Raw genomic sequence first — 22,062 nt, 5'->3', positions numbered from 1 at the left:
AAGATTAGTCAAACATGACCTTCCAGGCACAAATCCATGTTGACTGTTCCTAATCAGACCCTGTTTATCCAGATGCTTATATATATATTATCTCTAAGTATCTTTTCCATTAATTTGCCCACCACTGAAGTCAAACTAGCAGGTCTATAATTGCTAGGTTTACTCTTAGAACCCTTTTTAAACAATTGAACAACATGCGCAGTACGCCAATCCTCGGGGACTATTCCCATTTCTAATGACATTTGAAATATTTCTGTCATAGCCCCGGCTATTTCTACACTAACTTCCCTCAATGTCCTAGGGAATATCCTGTCAGGACCTGGAGACTTATCCACTTTTATATTTTTCAAAAGTGTCAGTACTTCTTTTACTTTGAAACTCATAGTATCCATAGCTACTCTACTAGTTTCCCTTACCTCACATAATTTAATATCCTTCTCCTTGGTGAATACCGAAGAAAAGAAATTGTTCAATATCTCCCCCATCTCTTTTGGCTCTGCAGATAGCTGTCCACTCTGTCTCTCCAATGGACCAATTTTATCCCTCGTTATCCTTTTGCTATTAATATAGCTGTAGAAACACTTTGGATTTACTTTCACATTACTTGCCAAAGCAACCTCATGTCTTCTTTTAGCTTTTCTAATTTCTTTCTTAAGATTCTTTTTACATTCCTTATACTCCTCAAGCACCTTATTTACTCCATGCTGCCTATAATTATTGTAGATCTCCCTCTTTTTCCGAACAAGATGTCCAATTTCCCTTGAAAACCAGGGCTCTTTCCAATTTTTACTGTTTCCTTTCAACCAAACAGGAACATAAAGATTCTGTACTCTTAAAATGTCCCCTTTAAATGTCCTCCATTTCTCTTCTACATCCTTCCCATAAAACAAAATGTCCCAGTTCACTCCTTTTAAATCATTTCGCATCTCATCAAAGTTAGCCTTTCTCCAATCAAAAATCTCAACCCTAGGTCCAGTTCTGACCCTCTCCATAATTATTTTGTAACTAATGGTATTGTGATCACTGGACCCGAAGTGCTCCCCAACGCATACCTCCGCCACCTGTCCCGTCTCATTTCCTAACAGGAGGTCCAGCACTGCCCCTCCTCTAGTAGGTACCTCTATGTATTGCTGCAAAAAACTATCCTGCACACATTTTACAAACTCCAAACCATCCAGCCCATTTACAGAATGTGTTTCCCAGTCTATGTGTGGAAAGTTGAAATCTCCCACAATCACTACCTTGTGCTTTCTACTAATATCTGCTATCTCCTTACATATTTGCTCTTCCAATTCTCGATCCCCATTTGGCAGTCTATAAGATGATGTGCATTAACTTTTTATATGCTTCTCGTGATCTTGTGCATCTCAATTATGTCACCATTTACACTCTAAAATGTCCCAGCATATCCAACCTCTTCCTATAACTCGAGTCCACAAGCCCGGGTAACATCCTGGTGAATCTCTTCTGCATCCATTCCAAATTCTTTAAGTATTTTTAAATCGTGTAAACCAACAGCCAAAAAAAGGCTCACATCTAAACATCCACCAAATTCAGTCATTCCTCCCTGTCACTATTGTCTAATCTGTAGTTTCTAGCTGACAATGACATAGCTATTTGCTCGTCAAGGATTTTTGACAGGACTATCATTAGAATTGTGATTTCTTCCGCACCAGTGCACATTAATTCCTTCCTCTACAAGATTATAGAATATATTAAAACATCTCCCTCAGACATTTTAATACTGGCAAAGGGAAATTTTTGAAATTAAGGCAACATTTTCTGGCGCTCAGCATTTTGAGAATTGGTTTATCAATAGTTACCCGTTGACAAATTGGTATTTGCTTCTTTTCAGAATCATGCTTCAAAAGTGCTGCTCCTTGTGTTCAAATCAATAAGGAGTCAATCGGAGCTGGATACTGAAGAAGGAATTCATTCTGGACAGAGATAATGAACACCCTTCTGCCATCCATTGCTTGATATTCAGCTCCGTTAAATTGGACGGATGAAGACCTACACATTCAGCACAACTAGACAAGACCTGTGTTGAACAATTTAAAAAAAAATCTGCTGGAGGAAGTCAGTGGATCAGATAGAATCTGGGTCATAGAACAGGAACGCAATGGAAATCTTGCAGGGGAGTAGTGAGAGAGGATCTCACAGAACTCCCTTCAAAGAGAGACGGAGAACTTCTTCAAAGAGGGCATAGTTTGAAGAGACTTTGCAGTGGTGACTTGTAAGTGTAGTTGGAGCAGAATTTGGTTGCACAGTCGTGAGTGTATAGGGAGTATAGCGAGGGTCCGAGAACGTATCCTCGTGGGGCACAAGTGCTGAGAATGATCCTGGAGTATGTTTAGTCACCTAACCCTACTGATTATGTTCTATGGGTCAAGAAGTTAAGGATCCAGTTGCAGAGGGTAGAGCTGAGTCCCAGGTCTAAGAGTTTGGAGATGTGTTCGGCTGGAGTTATGGTTTTGAAGGTGGAGCTGGTGTCAATAAATAGGGGTCTAACATAGGAGAGGCAGAGATGCAGTAAGCAGGCACATCAAGGTTCATGCGTGAATAATGAGCACAGCTGAGGCATGGCCAGAATCTGTACTCAAAGATGAAGGAGACATTCAATTAATAAAGAAAAAAAGAACAGTGAATGCCCCATTGTAAACAAGCAAGCAGCAAATTGAAGGAAAATCTTTACGAAGGTGAAATTATCAATTTAAAAAGTTGCTCGATAGGTTAAGTGAAAAGGACAGGTTAATGCTTCGGGTGTTCAAAGTCTGTGTGTATTTCTTGCCCTTCTCCTTTGTTTTGTACTTCAGAGAAATTGCCACTGGATTAACTGGATGACAAGCTGTCAAATCCATGAGACAAACAAGAATGGATCATTCTCGAGGCTCTGATGAAATACTACTTAGTTGACTGTTGACAGTGATATCGAGCTGGTGTGAAGGCTGCAGCTCCCATGTCTCAAGTAGCCACTGCAGATTTTTCATGTTTCTTAATTTTACATTAAACTTGAAGCGTCTACCAGGATCGCGAGGATGGAGTGCTTCAAAGCATCATTATGCACAATCCACTCCTGCTTCCACACGTCTGACAAGCTGCCTTACTGGTTGTCAATGCCAATTTGAGGAATAACAAAATACGTGGCAAAATATAATTGAAATATATATATATTGTTGATAACATATTAATAGAAGTCTTCATTGCTTCAAGTCATGAAGTGTTGATCCAAAACCACCCGTGGACCCCTGCACCTCTGTTGGATAAGCAGGTTTCAAAATTAATCTTGTTTATTTCCCAGAGCTGGAGCACTGATTTCTAAATATGAATTTTTGAACAGGACCAATTTACTTTGTCATTTAGTGTGGAGTTGTGATTGTTTGGTGAGATCACAGGGTTGCAAAGATAATGAGTGTAATCAGCTTGAAAGTGCATCACACTCCTTGTCACCGAGTGCTTTTACATTCCTTTCATAGAACAGTCTCCTCATTACGTTGAATGCCACAGTGGTGAAGATTGAAATGTGGTATCAAAGATATGGGAGCCAGCAGAATGATCCAATCCATCATTGTTTCAGATATTTATGTAATTTTTCATCCTTATTTGGAGATATTTAAATCAGGGTGGCATAGCGGTAGAGTTGCCACCGTACAGCGCCAGACCCCGGGTTCGATCCTGACTATGGGTGCTGCCTGTATGATGTTTGTACATTCTCCCAGTGACCGTGTGGGCTTTCCCCGCGTGCTCCAGCTTCCTCCCACACGACAAGGATGTATAGGTTTGTAGGTTAATTGGCTTCGGTAAAAATAGTAATTTGGCCCTAATGTGTCGGATAGTGCTAGTGTACGGGGATGCCTGATCACAGTGGACCCGGGGGTTCGAGGGCACTGTATCGCTGAACTAAACTAAAAATTTGTAACATTCTACAACATTTTAATTATTATTTACTTCAATATTAATCCAGTAAAATTCTGATAATCTGGCATATGTTTAGGAATAGATATCACCAGCATTTTGGTCTGGACCAGCCACATCGAAGCTATGGGCAAGAAAGCACACCGACTTCCTTAGAAGGCTTGGGAAGATTGGCATGTCTCCAACAACCCTCACCAACCTTTACAGATGCGCATTTCATCGGGATGCATCACAGCATGGTTTGGGAATAGCAGAATTGTGGACGTAGCCCAAACCATTACGCAAACCAACCTCCCTTTCTATTGACTCGATCTACACTTCACGGCAAGGCCACCAGCAAAATCAAGGATCAGTTTCACCCCGGTCACTCTCTCTTCTCCCCTCTCACATCAGGCAAGAGGTATAGAAGATTGAAAATGCACACCTCCAGATTCAAGGAGTTTCTACCCATCTGTTATCAGTCAACTGAATTGTCTTCTCACTAGCTGGAAAGCAGTCCTGACCTCCCATCTACCTCATGGGAGAGTGAACAAATTTTAATCAGATTTTAACTTGCATTAAATGTTGTACCCTTTATCCTTTATCTGTACACCGTGGCCAGCTTAATTATAATCATGTAGTATTTTCTTCGACTGGATAGCACGCAGCAAAAGCTTTTCACTGTACCTCGGTACATGTGACATTTAACTAAACTAAACTATGTATGGTTGTTTGGATCTAGATTGCTGTACTTGGGACTTCGGTACTGCTTTACTATCCACATTATCGGATCTTAGTACACTACTATTAGTACACTAACATGCTTTTATTTGGGGACAAAAGTCCAAATAGGGTGGCACGGTGGGGCAGCAGTAGAGTTGCTGCCTTGCAGAAAGTAGATGCAGGTGCTGTCTGTATGGAGTTTTACGTCCTCTCCGTGAATGCGTGGTTTTCTCCGAGATCTTCGGTTTCCTCCCACACCCATAGACGTACAGGTTTGTAGGTACATTGGCTTGGTAAATGTAAAAAGTGTGTAGGATAGTGTTAATGTGCTGGCCAGCACGGACTCGGTGGGCCAAAGGGCCCGTTTCCACGCTGTATCTCTAAACTAAACTAAACTCCAGATACTCGAATCTTGAACAAAAAAAAGTAGAGGCACTCAGCGGGTCAGGCAGAATCTGTGAAGGGAATGGACAGACGATGATATTTCAGGTCCGGACCCTCGTCAGAATTTGAAAAAAGGAAGAAGAGTCCAAAGATGGGTGTTGACTGTGCATTCACTCGACAGATTCTGCCTGACCCGCTGAATTCCTCCAGCACTTTGATTTTTGCTCAAGGTTCTGGCATCTGTTTCTTGCGTCTCCAAATAAAACATGTTTGGGTACTAATGTTTGTTAGATTCAATAATGTGGAACATTTGATAGCAAAGCAGAACCAAAGTCCTGAGTAGTGCAGACTGTAGATGTTGCTGAGTGCCAAAGACTGATAAAAGCTGTTATTGCTAGTTTTGGTTTCAGCGATGTCTGGAGGGATTCTTTAGGGCAACAATGGACCACCAGTCAATGCTGACTACTTCAGGCCAATGATGATGACCTTCCAGAATCAAAACAAATAAGGGTATGGGAAGCCTATGAGAACCATCTCTAGACAAGAAGGACCAGCTTAGCAAGAACTGCCTATGTTTATGCCACATTCAGAAGATGAATTACTGGTATGATGAAACAAGGAATTTGGAGGTGGTGAGCATGGAGTGGGTAAGGGAAGTAGAGATGTCAAGATGGTAGATGCCATGCTGGCCGTTGGAAATATAAAGGTCCAGAGAGGGTAGAATGCTGGCGGGGGAGTACAAAAGGAGGAGGAATGTTCAAGTCGGGAAGACAGGAGAAGGGGTCATCACTGGGAGGTGAGAATTCCTTATCGGAGAAAAAAGCCCAGAGGCGGAGGCAATAGAAGAAGTGCTCTGGATCATGGCGGGCCCGAGTCTGAAGCACTCCAGCACTTTGTGTCTTTTTTTCTAATTATGTTGAACTGTTTTCAATTTGTCTGCAATAAGTCTGTTTGTCTGCAATAAGTATGGATTCAAATCCTAAAAGTCAGAGTTATACTGCATGGAAACAAGCCCTTTGGCTCAACTTGCCCACATCAACCAACATGTCCCATCTACACTGGTCCCACCGGCCTGCGTTTGGCCCATATCCTTCCAAACCTGTTCTATTCATGTACCTATTTAAATGTTTCTTAACCGTTGCGATAGTACCTGCCTCAACTACCTCCTCCGGCAGCTCGTTCCATACACCCACCACCGTTTGTGTGAAAAAGTTACCCCTCAGGTTCCTATGAAATCTTTTCCCCCTCACCTTAAAGCCATGCTGTCCTGTTCTTGATTCCCCTACTCTGGGCAAGTTGACCCATTTCTCTCATGAGTATTACAAGAATTTGTTTTAATTTCAGAAAATAAAACCTAATGAGCACGTGTTGCACTTCCATCAAATGTTAATGGCCTGTCTGACTTGAAAATAGTCCAGTTTATTTTACCACGAATGGGAATGGGAAATGATAGCTAATGATTAAGCAATTGAATTAGTAATTCAGATGCTTGGAATTATGATCTGAAACTGGAGTTACAGTAAATCCCATTTGGGGAATTTAAATTCAATTAATTAAACAATTCTGTAATATTAAATAAATTAGGAAAATGCAGAGTGACCATAGACTTACTGGACTGTCAAAGGACTTTAGGATTCAGAGCAAGAGTAGGTTATTTGGCTTATAAAACCATGCTTTACCATTTGTTAAGTTCATGGCTGATCTCCTTCCTCAGTGCTATTTTCCTCTGTTATCTTTGTACCCAAACTTGGCCACTTCAACTAATCCTCACCTCAATCGGCTGCGACAGATAAATCTGCACACAAGTCCATAAGATCATAAGGAATTAATCCATTTGGCCCATCAAGTTTACTCCAACATTCAATCATGGCTGATCTATTTCTCCCATCAACCCCATTCTGTTACTTCTCTCCGTAACTTTTGCCTCCCTTACTAATCGGGAACCTATTAATTTCCGCTTTAAAAAATCCAAATATCTTGGTCCCCACAGCCGTCTGTGGCAATAAATTGCACAAATTCACCACCCTCTGGCTAAAGAAATTCCTCATTTTAAAGGTATGTCCTTTTATTCTGAGCCTGTGCCCTCTGGTTTTAGTCTCTCTCATTACTGGAAACATATGCTCCATCGAGGCCTTTCATTATTCAGTAGGGTTTCAATGAGATCCCGTCATCCTTTTTCTTCAGCATGATCACCACAATAACCTTGAAGACTTGAAGTTCTATCTTCATGCCAAAGGCATCATACTGTATGGCACCATCACTTGCTAAATAGAATAAATTCAATACATTTCATAATGTTATAGTCCAAATTAGGCCTAATCAATGTTTTGTACAACTGTAACATGATGTCCCAAATCTTGTACTCAATTTCTCAGCAGATGAGGGCAATCACGCCATACGCCCTCAACGCCATCCTGTCTAACATTTTCAGGCAACTATATACTTGTACCCCTTTGGTCTCTCTGTTCAACAACACCTACTAGGCTCTTCCATTCACTGTATATATCCTGCCTTGATTCATTTTACCAAAATACATCACTTTACGCTTGCCAGAATTAAATTCTGCCTACCATTTTCTAGCCCATTTTCGCAGATGATCAATATCCCACTACAAGATCAGACAGCTTCCTTTACTGTCTCATGTACCATTAATGTTGGTGTCATCTATAAACGTAATCATATCACCCACATTCTCATCCAAGTTATTAATAAATATGTTAAAGAACAGTGAATCCCTGTGACACACCACTGATCACATGCATCTAATCTGAAAAACAACCCTTCACAACTACCCTCTGACATTCCACCAAGCCAATTTTGTATCCAATTGAGCGAAGGTATTCCACAAAACTATCGGCCAGTCTGCGTGTGGTCTGGCCAATGTATAAGAGTCCACATCTTGAACAATGGATACAGTAGATGAGGTTGGAGGTGCAAGTGAACTTCTGCCTAACCAGAAAGGATTCTCGGGGTCCCTGGACAGAGTCGAGGGAGGAGGTCTCCATGGGCAGAAATCCTGGGGGGGGGGGGGGGGGGGGGGAAACACACACACACACGTCCCCCCAGGCTTTGAGAGGTGGGGGACAATCCTCCCCATGTTTTGTAATCCGGACTTTATCAGACGCCTTCTAAGGGCTGAATCTCCCAATTCATCGCCCCTTTCATCGCCCCGCACAGCTTAAAATCAAACTGCTACATCGGGGCAATCGAGGCTCCCGATGTTGAAGCCCCCGCCGGCCGATGTTGAAGCCCCAGCCGGCCGATGAAAGGCCCCACGATTCGGGGCGGACGAAGCTGCTGTTGCTGGAGTTCGGAGTCGGTCACCAACCAGCTCAGCTCCCGATGTTATTGTCCACAGGGCCCACGGCCGAAGCCGTGTGTGGGTGGCCGCCAAGTACTTGTGGTCCCCCCATGTTTTGATAGCAATTTCTGTGCCTGGGTATAGCGACCGGTGTTGCATCTTCTGCAGTTGCAGGGGAAGTACCTGGGGAAGGGGTGGTATGGGTGGGAAGGGATGAGTTAACATAGAATCATAGAAAATAGGTGCAGGAGTAGGCCATTTGGCCCTTCAAGCTTGCACAGCCATTAAATATGATCATGGCTGATCATCTAACTCAGTGCGGAGGGGCGGCGCCAACTTTGTCATCGGGAGCCTGGGAGCTCCAAACCGGCGCGGACTTGTCGGCTTCGGCAGCCGCGGGCTCCAACCAGGAAGCGGACGTACCAGGTGGCCCAGCTGCCGAAAGGACTCTCCCGACGCCGGGGCAAGACCACCCGGTGAGAACGGCCAGGAACATCGGGCCTCCGTAGAGACAATTGCGGTGGCCTCAATAGGCCTGACTTTGGGGTGAACTTGGGGTGGGGACTGGACATTGTGCCTTCCCCCACAGTGGTATCCACTGTGGGGGGATGATTTTTTTGTCTAATTGTAGTCCTGTAGGTCTGTGTCCAAGATGGCTGCCGTGAAGAGAGAGTGGACGCTGGCGCGCTTTGGCTGCCGCTGCTCTCTCTTCACACTGTGTTTTTGATTTTCTGTTTTTGGATTGAATTCTGTTTTTAAGTATCCTGTACCTGCCTTCTCTCCATACCCCCTGATCCCTTTAGCCACAAGGGCCACATCTAACTCCCTCTTAAATATAGCCAATGAACTGGCCTCAACTACTTTCTGTGGCAGAGAATTCCACAGATTCACCTGGGGAAAAAAGAAATTCTCATCTCGGTCCTAAAAGACTTCTCCCTTATCCTTAAACTGTGACCCCTTGTTCTGGACTTCCCCAACATTGAGAACAATCTTCTTGCATCTAGCCTGTCCAACCCCTTAAGAATTTTGTAAGTTTCTATAACATCCCCCCTCAATCTTCTAAATTCTAGCGTGTACAAGCCGAGTCTATCCAGTCTTTCTTCATATGAAAGTCCTGCCATCCCAGGAATCAGTCTGGTGAACCTTCTCTGTACTCCCTCTATGGCAAGAATGTCTTTCCTCAGATTAGGAGACCAAAACTGTACGCAATACTCCAGGTGTGGTCTCACCAAGGCCCCGTACAACTGTAGTAGAACCTCCCTGCTCCTATACTCAAATCCTTTTGCTATGAATGCTAACATACCATTCGCTTTCTTCACTGCCTGCTGCACCTGCATGCCTACTTTTAATGACTGGTGTACCATGACACCCAGGTCTCGTTGCATCTCCCCTTTTCCTAATCGGCCACCATTCAGATAATAGTCTACTTTCCTGTTTTTGCCACCAAAGTGGATAACCTCACATTTATCCACATTATACTGCATCTGCCATGCATTTGCCCACTCATCCAACCTATCCAAGTCACCTTGCAGCCTCCTAGTATACCTCTCACAGCTAACACTGCCCCCCCAGCTTAGTGTCATCTGCAAACTTGGAGATGTTGCATTCAATTCCCTCGTCCAAATCATTAATATATATTGTAAAGAGCTGGGGTCCCAGCACTGAGCCTTGCGGCACCCCACTAGTCACTGCCTGCCATTGTGAAAAGGACCCATTTACTCCTACTCTTTGCTTCCTGTCTGCCAGCCAGTTCTCTATCCACATCAATACTGACCAGGGGTCCTACCACTAGCCATATCTTCACACCTCCACCTCTTTCCACCTTCCGCAGAGACCGTTCCCTCCGTAACTCCCAGGTTACTCCAGATTTGTGTCTATCATTATGAGGGCTTATTTGCAGACCAGAATTAATGGTAATAAGTCCCAGCAGGTGACACTTTCTTATTAATGATAACCTTATACTATTTGCTCATATATATATTTTTTAAAGAGATGATAATTAATATTTGAGGCAATATGACAGACATTCGTTGCAGCATTCATGGGGCCTATCAGCTAGATATGCTGTGAGCCCACATTGACGGATATATCCGGGACAGGACACACTACTAACCAGCCTTTAACTTAGCTGGAAAGGGTGCAGGAGATATTCACCTGAATATTGTCTGGGCTTATGCTGCAGGAAGAGGTTGGATGGGTTTGGACTTTTCTCTTTGAAGTTTAGGAGCCTAAGGGGTGACGTCAATGAAGTGTACAAGATCATAGGGGGCACGGATAAAGTGAACACACAGTCTATTTTCCCCAGGGTAGAGGATTCCAAAAAACTAGAGGGCATAAGCTTAATGTGAGAGAAGTGGATAGATTTCAAATAAATTTCGGAAAGATTTGGACTTTACTGCACCTCTTTCTCCCTCTGTCCATCCTTGCACCATTCTCTCTGTATCCACTCCCCCACTATCCCAGTCTTATTCTCCTTCTTCCCTCTCGTTCTCCCTTTTAACCATCCCTCCTTCCCCTGCCCAATCCGGTCTCTCTTCTTACCTTCTCTCTCCCACATTTCTCCCTATTTCTCAGTCCTCCTCCTCAACAGCAGTAGTCCCTGTTACACACAGCCTTAGATGTTGGAAATCAAGCCTCCCTCTATTTGAAGGGATTCCTACGAGGTTTCCGGGCGAGGTGTTACTTTGGGACGGGAGGCAGGAGTGGTTCCTGTGCCAACTGTGAATCTAGGACATTTTACATCCAGATATAGAGCACTTCCCGGAGGGTCGGCCCCCAGACAATGCGGACGAATGGCTCTCCGTGACATTAAACTCTTCTACTGGTGACAAAGCCATGGGTCCGCCTAACGGAAATCATTACCATGAACTGTAGATGATAGGACGTGGTAGATTGAAGGCAATACGTTAAGTTCGTAATATATCAAAGTATTCAAATGTATCAGTTCTGAACAATCGTTATATTTATCTGCGCATCATAGCCAGTCATCAGCTCTTAAAAATACGCCATAAACGCTGGCGTCTTTCATTTTGCCACACATTCAAAATCCATTAAGCTATTCTTTTTAATAATGCCTTGAACTTTAGAATTCCAGAATAGTCATTATTTTCAATCATTCATAGTTGATTGTGGCTTAATCTGTAGGTAAATTGTTCTTTTCTTTCCCCCCATATGTATTGAGCCAGGACTATTTTGAGAAATACACTTGCATTATTATTGCTGTGCAAAATCCAGCCTGTTTGAATTTGAGAGCCAATTTAACAGTAGACTCTGCTGCGAAATGTCAGTGTGGGGCCTGGAGCAATGAAAATATTTCTGATCATGTGCTGTTTATCATTTTGTTATTGAACACAAGGTTTTACTTGATGACTTTTGGCCAATTTCACAAACTGAAAGGTAATCAAATTGCCACGCACCGATTCCGAACTTGGACCAATGCCAGAATAAACAATATGGATTCGGATCAGCCTTGCCAAGTATTAAAGGACTAAAGCCAGGAACTGGACCATGCTCCAGTCATTCCTCAAAAACACAAGAAACAAAGCTCACACACTCAGATCCTGTGCTTGCTATGTCATCTGCAATGATTTTTCGACCAATGTAAAACGCTCTGGCATTTTAAGCCCATGTTGTGTATCAGGGTTACTTCTACCCAACAGTCTATTCTTGTGGACTGTAAACCAAATGATTTTGAAGAACTCCATCAAATCAGAGCAGGTGGGGTCAAAGTGTTGTGTTCCACCTACAATACTGGGAAGGAAGATTTGATGTGCCAATGGTGATGTCATAGCAAGGGGGTGTTCATGGTTCAAAGATAGACACACAAGGCTGGAGTAACTCAGCGGGTCAGGCAGCATCCCTGGAGAAAAGGAATAGTGGACGTTGCAGGTCGAGACCCTTCTTCAGTTTGAGAGTCAGGCAGGGGGAAACTCGAGGTATGGAAAGGTGCAGAACTAAGCAGAGCCTGCAACGCGCTCAGGAAAGGTGGAGCCCACAATAGTCCAATGTTGGCTGTGGTAGTTCAGCTGGAGTAGACTTTCCTTCAAGGCTGGAGTTCAGGTCAAAGTCCAGAGACCTAAGCATAAAAGTCTAGGTGTACAATCTTGTGCTGCACCTTTGACTGAGACACCTGGATGAGTTGTTGAACCAGGGTCACATGTGCTCTCTGTGAGAGGTTCCATGGTACTGCGGGAGTCTGTATGGACTCAACAAGCTGAATGGCCTCCTGTTGTATCATAAGAGTCATACAGCATGGACACAGGCCTTTCGGCCCATAGAAACATAGAAAAATGGTGCAAGAGTAGAATATTGAATGGCACTTCGAGCCATTCAATATGATCATGGCTCATCATCCAAAAACAGTACCCCATTCCTGCTTTCTCCCTGTATCCCTTGATTCCATTAGCCATAAGCGCTATATGTAACTCTCTCTTAAATATATCCAGTGAATTGGCCTCCAATGCCTTCTGTGGCAGAGAATTCCATCGAGACCCAACTCATCTATTCCCACCAAGATGCCCCATCGAAGCTGGTCCTAATTACCAGGCATTTAGCCCAAATCCCTCTAACCTTTCATATTAATGCACTTATCCGAATGACCTTTAAATGTTGTTAAGCTACTTGCCTCAACTCTTTTCTCTGGCAGCGCATTCCACTCTGTGTGGAAAAAAGTTGCCCCTTTGTGTCCTATTAAATTTCCCCCCTCTCACCTTAAACCCATCTTCTCCAGTTCTCGACTCCCCTACCTTTGTGGTGGTGGGGGGGGGGGGGGGAGACTGCATTCACCCAATCTATCTCCATCTTAATTTTATGCACCTCTGTTAGATCACCCCTCAGTCTCCTGCTTTCCAAGGAATAAAGTCCTAGCCTGTCCAACCTCTCCCTGTAGCTCTGACCCTCGAGTTCGGGCAAGATCCATGTAAATCTTCTCCGCACTCTTTCGTTTAATGGATTCTTTTCATAGCCGGGTAGTCAAAAGTGGGTAAATACAGTTTCCAAATTTCCTGGCCAATACTTATTCTTTGCCAAAGATATGGTCATTTACAACAAGTGACATGCTCCTCACAAGATGGATCAATAGTGATTACCCTTCAGAAGTACTTCATTGGCTTCATGTCACCTTGTTAAGTTGTGGGGTCATTTGGAAATTCAGTAGCAGCTTATTAATTAAGTTATTGAGTTAGTACTCCAAAGCTTGGGCAAGGCAATCCTTTGGAATCAATCAGTCTGAAGAAGGATTCCAACCCAAAATGTCGCCTATCCACTCCTTTCACATAGGCTGCTCAACCTGCTGAGTTCCTCCAGCATTGTGTGTTTTGCTCAAGATTCCAGCATCTACAGTCCCTTTCGACACCTTTGGAATTTTACTGGCTGCAGAATTTTAATTCAGGTAATTAATCTAGAATTAATAAGAGAGTGACAGAGTTTATGACCTTGAAATGATTGACGTAATGCATCCGATTCATCAATGTGTTTTGGGGAAAGGACTCTGACATTCTTACCCCTTTTGACACATATCTCATTAGCAAATAAAAAAGACACATGTACATAAGCCATGTCTTTCTATAATGTAATGAGAGTTGCCTTAGTATACGTTTTTCATCTGTGACCTACAATATACACCATTGCTAAAATGTGCTCCAAAATTTAAAATAACTTGTTGCGGTCTTTAAAGGTGGCCTCCCTTATCTCTATGGTGGATGTAATCTGAATTGTGATACATTATTATCACTTATTCAGACATTTTTAAATCAATATTTGCAATTAGCTGCTTTTGGTACTTCTTTTGCACCAATCTGTTTAATTTCGACTGAATTTCAGTCTGAAGAAGGGTTTCGGCCCGAAACGTTACCTATTTCCTTCGCTCCATAGATGCTGCTGCACCCGCTGAGTTTCTCCAGCATTTTTGTGTACCTTCGATTTTCCAGCAGGGAATTGTGTTGAGTTGCTAAGCTACACCTTGAGCTAGAACAGTCAATATTCTTTTTGTGAGATATAATATTTCACCAAAATTGCATTATTGTTCTGAAAACATTGCATTAGAATGCTCCCAATATGAAGACTGGCCTTCCCTTTTGTTCTTCCTCTCACTCTCCTTATCCTCTACAACGTAACTTTTCATTCATCTCTAAAATTTTAACACTTCTGATCATCAACCTGAAATGTTAACCCTGTTTCAATCACCACGGATGCTGCCTGAACTGTTGAATATTTTCAGCATTTCCTGGTTTTAATATTAAAGTCCATATCTCTCCCAAATCAGTCATAAAATTATGTCTTGGCCCTACCACAAACACCACCCTTTCTCCATTCTTACAGCATGGGACGGGACATTAACACAGCTAGTAGAGCTGCTGCCTCACAGCGAGAAAGACCCAATATTGATTCTGATGTCGGGTGCTGCCTGTGTGGAGTTTTCTGTACGGAGTCATGTTCTACCGGTGACCACGAGGGTATCGTCCGGATGCTCTGGTCTCCTCCCACATCACCAAGGTGTGGATTTGTAGGTTAATTGGCCTCTATAAACTGCCCCTAGTATGTAGGTAGTGGATGCATGGGATACTAGTGGGATACATAGAAACTAGTGTGAACGGGTGATTGATGGTTGCCATGGACTCAGTGGACTAAAGGGCCTGTTTCCAGGTTGTATTTCCAAACTAAACTAGGCTCCACCCTTCCTTGGTCATCTGTTGCTGGCCCTGATTTGTTCTGGCCTTTTCCGACCTCTACTTTCAGTCTGAAGGCGGCTTCCAACACGAAACGTCACCTAATCCTTTTCTCCAGAGATGCTGCCCGACTCGCTGAGTTACTCCAGCAATTTGTGTCTATCTAAGACAAGTAGGAAGTGGAATTCACTCAATATAACATGCACACGCTCTTTTGCATGGCAGTACTTATTGGTATTTATGACCGTCTTAATACTTACGTCACATATTTGACTTAACCTGCAGAGATACAAGGGAATTGGCAATAGTAGAAATGAAGAGATTTTGTTTGGAAACAAAGATGTCACCTGCACTGCAGTACAGGTTACTGTGTCAAAACTGTGTTCCCTCTCTCAAGAGGGGAAGTACAAAGAGACCAGAAAGAACATTTTTCAGTTAAGCATAGGGGGAAAGCTCTTTGAAAAGGCTCCAGCACAATTGGCCAATTTTCCTGCACTGCTCCATTCAACCAGTTTTAGACTGTATGAGAAAGGCTATTAGGAAGAGAATTCCAAAGTGCAAGTTCATAGCTGCTGAAGGTTTCAGGCAACAGATAGTGTAGGGCACAAGACTGGATGACCTAAAAAAAAAAGAGTGCAGAGCACCTAATGGAACACGGAGTATTTTTATTTATTTTATTTTTTATTTTATTATTTATTTCGAACAGAATAAAACGCAAGTGTGAAACAGCATACAAAAAACAAGAATATATATAAAGTGTCATAAACAATATCTATAAATAAATGAAATCGTATGTGTCCGAAAAGGAGCAGGAAGAAGCCAAAGCTTATTAATTCCCACCCCTTATTCAACTGCTTGTAATTATCTTATACAAATTTAGCAGCTATATGTACACCATATGTACACCAGCCACTATATGATAATGATAGTGTGAAGAATGGTAGTGGCGGACTCTCAAGGCAATGGATTATGATGTTAGAAGTCAATGGACGCGGATCAGTAGATCAAAGAGGTTCAGCAAGACCATTGGAGCAGTGAGCAGTAGAGTTCTGGATAAAATGTTGTGGATGAAGGTAAAGAAGCTATGGAACAAAGCCATAGATACAGAAGGAATGAGTGGGCACTTGGTTTGCAAACTGTGATGCAGGCAAGTAATATTCCCAGACAAAGAGAGCCACATGATACTAGACCAAATGTGGACCTTGACGCTCAGATTAAGCAGATTAAGAAAACCAAGCACAATCCAGTTTCGCCCGAGCAAGCAGCACAAATAGTTTCATCATCAGAGCACAAGGTTAGTCGTGGGAGGACACAATGAGCTACCCAATGTTAAATCATCAAAGTAGTTCCGACACAAAAATTCAGGTTCAAACCGGCAGCGTACAACACGCACACTTGGTGATCGATACAGCGGAAGTTGGTTATTTACGACCGTAATGCTCAGTAGAGCAGTCATCTAACCAAGTGTTGTACCTGTACCTAATATGAAGATTTCCATTAGCAATGATCACTGTGCATTTAATAGCCAATTCATCTTCTATTCTACTCTTGAGATTGGACCAAGAGTCCCTCAGGTCTATCAAATCAGCACTTAGTGAAGACAAATTGATATTGCCACTAAGCAGAATGTGAAAGGAAACATCGAACAAAACAGAGATGTGCAAAGATACAGGTTTTACACATATCCCAACGTGCCTTTTTTATTATGATTAATAAATCAACCAAATCGTACGCCATCTTTGCATAGAACAGTACCACACAGAGGCCCTTCGGCCCACAATGTCTATGTCAAACATGTCAAAAGTCATCAGTATTTTAGTGTCATATATTCCAAAACAGAATAATACAATTCTTACTTGCAGCCCTCATAACAAATGCCGAGCTGTAGTCTATGATCAACAGCCTGAAATGTGTTTTTATTCTTCAAGTGGTCAATGATGTCAGGACCAACTCTTATTTGCCAGCATGTAATCCATTTCCCTCCAGCCCTTGCAAATTCCTGTGCCTATCCAAAAGTCATAAATGCTACTTACATATCTGTCTCTACCACCACTTGGCAATGTGTTCCAGGTACCCACCACCCCCTCAGTAAAAAAACAACCTTTAAACACAAGTCTCTTTTAAACTTTACCCCTCTCAACTCAAAGCTATGCCCTCTAATATTTGATATTTCCATCCTGGGGAAAATAATCTTACGGTCAACCCTATTTATGCCTCGCATAATTTCATATACTTCTATCATCTCCCCTCAACCTACAGCATTCCAGAGAAAACTGTACAAATCTGTCCAAACTCTCCCGGTAGCTAACCTGTGAATCCAGGCATCTTTCAGGTAAACCTACTCTGCAGCCTTTCCAAAGCCTCCTCATTCTTCATATAAAGGGGTGACCAGAACTGCGTATAATCTTATACTCCAGCAAGCAATCCTATACTGGATCTTGTATTCTCGCGTCAGACAGATGGCACAATGGGCTAAGTGTTCGGCTAGCAACCGGAAGATAGCCGGTTCGAATCCCGCTTGGAGTGCATACTGTCGTTGTGTCCTTGGGCAAGACACTTCACCCACCTTTGCCTGTGTGTGAATGTGTGTGAGTGATTGGTGGTAGTCGGAGGGGCCATAGGCGCAGATTGGCAGCCACGCTTCCGTCAGTCTGCCCCAGGGCAGCTGTGGCTACAGAAGTAGCTTACCACCACCGAGTGTGACTGAGGAGTGAATGAATAATGCGATGTAAAGCGCCTTGAGTATTAGAAAGGCGCTATATAAATCCCATCCATTATTATTATTATTATCTATCAATTCCAAGATTCTAGGATATAAATCCAAAGGCACACCTTTTAGAGGACAGAAACTTTAATTAAGCTCTAAATAAGGGGAATTAACAACCTTTTGTACAGACACACAACACCTGATGAATATTTGGATTTTAGTGTGAAAGACCCTCACAAGTGGCAGGGCCAGATTAAATTTGTTGATATTTGAATTTTATTTTTTAAAAAGGAAACATTTTTAAAATTTCTTTGTACGGCTTGCTTTCAGGGAGAGAAAGGAGTTGGCAGAATTACAACATGGGATTTCTGGGCTGTGTTTTTCCTGTGTCTCATCCACTAATAGCATCATCACGGCTTCCAGGGATTGAAGGGATTTCTCCGAGCTGGCTTAGACTTAATGGGCCAAATGGCTTCTTTCTATGTCTTAAGGAGATAGGAAAATTGTTTCCCCTGTGATTAAGTTTTAAATTGAGGAAATCCTTGGTGAATTAGAAATTTCTGAGCTTATTCTACTTTAAAGGATTTGAAAACTATTGCAGTGATTGGGGAAGATCAGAGATGACCTGCTTTTACTAAATTAATACATATCCAAAGGATTTAAAAATCAAATGCTGTTTATCGTGAAATACTTAATGGAGAAGCAGAATTCAAACAGATCAACTCCTTAATAGGTTCTAAATCAATTCATTTGATGTTTTCAAGATCAATTGAGCAAAATGTTTTGTGGCAGTTGAAATAATTAATCACTTTTCTCATCTTGTATGTCAAGCTTGCCAATCACAGTGAGCTGGTAACTTCAGGGAGCAAATTAAATAAATTCCTTTAACACATCACCCAAAATGCTTTTCAGAAACTTTGTGGAAAAATGGTGTAAATGAAAAAGTGAAAGTTGAGCAGAGCACAAAGTGCTGGAGAAACTTAGCGGGTCAGGCAGCATCTGTGGTAGGAACAGACAGATGACGTTTTGGGTTGGAACCCTTCTTCAGAATGAAATTCACAGAAGCACCCTCTGAGTTCCTCTCGCACTTTGTGTATTGCTCAAAATTTCGGCATCTGCAGTTTCTTGTGTCTCGATGAAGTAAAAGGTCCACCATACACACACACACATATATATAATATTCATATTCATTAAGGCGTGCATATTTTATGCATTTTAGCATAGAGGGTACATATCTAAGAAAATTCTCTTGTCTATTGCTCCAGCTTAGTGCAGTTATCCAAACCCTGAAGAGGGAGGTACACAAAATTGCTGGGGAAACTCAGCGGGTGCAGCAGCATCTATGGAGAGAAGGAAATAGGCGACGTTTCGGGCCGAAACCCTTCTTCAGACAGAGGACTGAGTCCCACTTGAGTCTTCAGCACATCATGAACATCTGATGCTGCAGATGCTGTGGTTGTCATTCAGTTAAATGTAACAGATTCTCAATCATACTTTGAAGAGCTGAGGGCATCCCTTTGCATCCAGCCCCATGTTCTTTCCTCCACCAGATGCCCAAAACAGCTGATCGATATAGCTTGTGGAACCGTGCTGTGCTGTGTTAGAGAAAGCCCATGAACGCATCTACTTCCTTACAAGATTGAGGGGATTCTGTATGCTGACGAATACTCTCTCAAACATCTATAGGTATACTGTAGAGACATGGTTGCATCATGGCCTGGTTCGGCAACTCCACTCACGCAGGAATAAAGGAGGCTCCAGAGTGGTACAGACATTGCCCAGTCCACGGAATTCCCCTCCATCAAACGGAACCATGGGAGGCAATGCCTCAAAAAAGGCAGTCAGTGTCAAAGACTCTCACCATCCTGACCACACTCTCATTTCACTTTGCATAGGAAAGAAGATAGTTCTGAAAACCAATGACCACCAGATTCAAGAATAGCTTGTTCCCAACAACCATCAGGCACTGAACACACACTAACCTCAACTATAAGCAATGGACTGCCTTTGGTTGTACTAAGTAATGTGTTTTCTTTTCATTAGTATTGGGGTTATTAATTTATTGAATTTTGGTTTATTGAATATTATCTACATGCATTATGTTTACAGGCATGTTTACGTTGAAAGCACTGCAAATTCCACTACTTGAAAACAATTTTGTGACGTCCAGCTGCAATAATGCTGCTTTATCTCCCAGGTTATGACTCAACATGGGTCCTGGTGTTCTTCCCAAAACAGAAAATCACACTCCTAACAGTATGGCTTCCGTTGTGAGATTACACAACTCATGCTAAATTCTGGGCAGCTTTGTGCACTCAGTTTGTTTGCACTGAGAAGCACATTTGGCCTGCAGACACATTTACCATGCAACAACCATCAATGAAAGGAGATTTCCATCAGGTTATGAACTCAGCATGCAGCTGCTCCTCAATATCTACTGATGTATATGGACACATTTTTCTGTTTTGTAGTAAATGCCTACTATTTTCTGTGTGCTTAAGCAAAGCAAGAATTTCATTGTCCTATACAGGGACACATGACAATAATCTCACTTGAACTTGAACTTGTACCTACCAGAGGCATCACTGGTTATTTTGGCAACATCTCCGCGCAAGATCGTAAGAAATTGAAGACAGTTCTGGATGTAGCCCAGTCCAACATACAAACCAGTGAGTCCACCTTCACTTCCCGCTGCCTCGGGAACGACAGCCAACATAATCAAGGACCACTCACACCCTGGTCATGCCCTCTTTTCTCTTCTCTTGAAAGCATGCACCACCGGATTCAGGAACAGCTTCTTCTCCGCCATCATCAGACTAGTGAATGATCCACCAATAAGGTAGAGTGAATTCCCAATCTCCCAACCTACCCCGTTGCGGCCTTGCACTTTTTTTATTTGCATTTTCTCTGTAAATGTAATCCTATATCCTGCACTCTGCCATTTTGATCTTTGCATACCTGTTGTACTGCTTGATTGTACTTATGTACAGTATGATTTGACTAGATAGCAGGCAAACGGTTTTAACTAAATCTCTGTACACGTGACAATAATAAACCAATACAAATACTATCCAATCTGAGCTACAATATAAAATTGAATCGATTGCCCAATATCATACGTAAATAGTATTATCTTTCAATATATTGTTTTGGTACGTGCAAATACATCGCCTGTAATCTCATGAGTAGATTAGTATTGCATCACAAATTAATACATAAAAATACAAATTATTCAAAAATCCTGTTAAAATATTGGATAGAGAATATACATTTTCAATGACTGAGTTTTCTGGCGATACAGCCAGTGAGCAGATGCAACTAAAATCTTGCAGTAGATAAGCAGAACCATACTAAGCACAGCGTACCTTACCTTGAATATCTCCGATCTGTTTCACAGCATCTCCTACAGATAATCAGGATGCCGGACAGAAGGACTAAGGTCCCGCCAATGAAGACCGAGACCAGAACGAGCAGTAGAACATAACCATCCTTAACACTAGGATCTTTGGGAATAGCCTGCCGGAAAGCAACATAAATTAAAAAAAAATGTTAGAGCTGTAACGTTAGCAAAAGAATCATTCACTATTTCTAATGGCGAGAACAAATATCAAGATAGAAAGATATGCACAGCCCAGATATTTGAAAACTATGGTGTTAGAACTGCACAGATGAGTACAGCCCAGGAATTTGAACATTATGATGTTAGAACTAGGGACAGCGAGAGATAACCGTGTCAGTTTTACTTTTGTCTAAGATAAAGAAATAAATCCAGATTATTTATTCTTTGTCACGATTGAAACAACCTACTCATGCCTCAATGATGCCTTCGGAGCAAAATTGTTTCATTTTATCTAATCCTTTGAATTAAGCCATATAATTAGTATCAAATCAGCGATTACCTAATTAAAACTTAAGTTTCACATAACACATCAGATAATGCGAATTAAGAGAAGACAGTGGCACATAGATTACTACTGACATAATGATAAGAAAACCTTGTTAAACAAGAACAAGATATGCACATGGTTCTTCCTTCTGTTTTAGCATTTCTTATTTAAAGTGTAAGTATAATGAACTTAATTTTAAACAACTATTATTCTTGACTTTTCTGTTACTATGGAAAGTGTTTCTGCACTGTTTCACAGGGAGCTGGTGGGAAAAAATATCATTATTACAGTTCCATTGCCTCTTTCTTCACTGAGGGAATTAGAACACGATCACGCTGTGATATTTAATTAACACGCAAGTTTATTATGTTACGTAGCGATATTATAATGGACGCACACTCAAATATTTTTCTGAAAGTGCGTTAGGATATTAATTTCATTACAGTCGGAGAGCAAATGGTTTGCAGCAGATGTTTGTATCATTCCACCTCAATCACTAAG

The 22,062-nt window shown here is 42.1% G+C and overlaps 1 protein-coding gene across 1 annotated transcript in view; it reads right to left on the bottom strand.

Moving 5' to 3' along the window:
- The window catches only part of LOC116989717 (CACN subunit beta associated regulatory protein), a 126,060-nt gene that overhangs the window by 92,214 nt on the left and 11,784 nt on the right, over positions 1–22,062 (bottom strand). Inside the window, exon 3 of the mRNA XM_033047313.1 lies at positions 21,045–21,190. Coding sequence (XP_032903204.1) covers positions 21,045–21,190 — 146 coding nt within the window. The remainder of the gene's footprint in view (positions 1–21,044; positions 21,191–22,062) is intronic.

Source organism: Amblyraja radiata, chromosome 29 (assembly GCF_010909765.2).
Source record: "Amblyraja radiata isolate CabotCenter1 chromosome 29, sAmbRad1.1.pri, whole genome shotgun sequence".
NCBI classification, from domain to species: Eukaryota; Metazoa; Chordata; class Chondrichthyes; order Rajiformes; family Rajidae; genus Amblyraja; species Amblyraja radiata.
The sequence above is the reverse complement of the archived record's forward strand: the minus strand, read 5'-3'. Positions and strand labels throughout refer to the sequence as shown.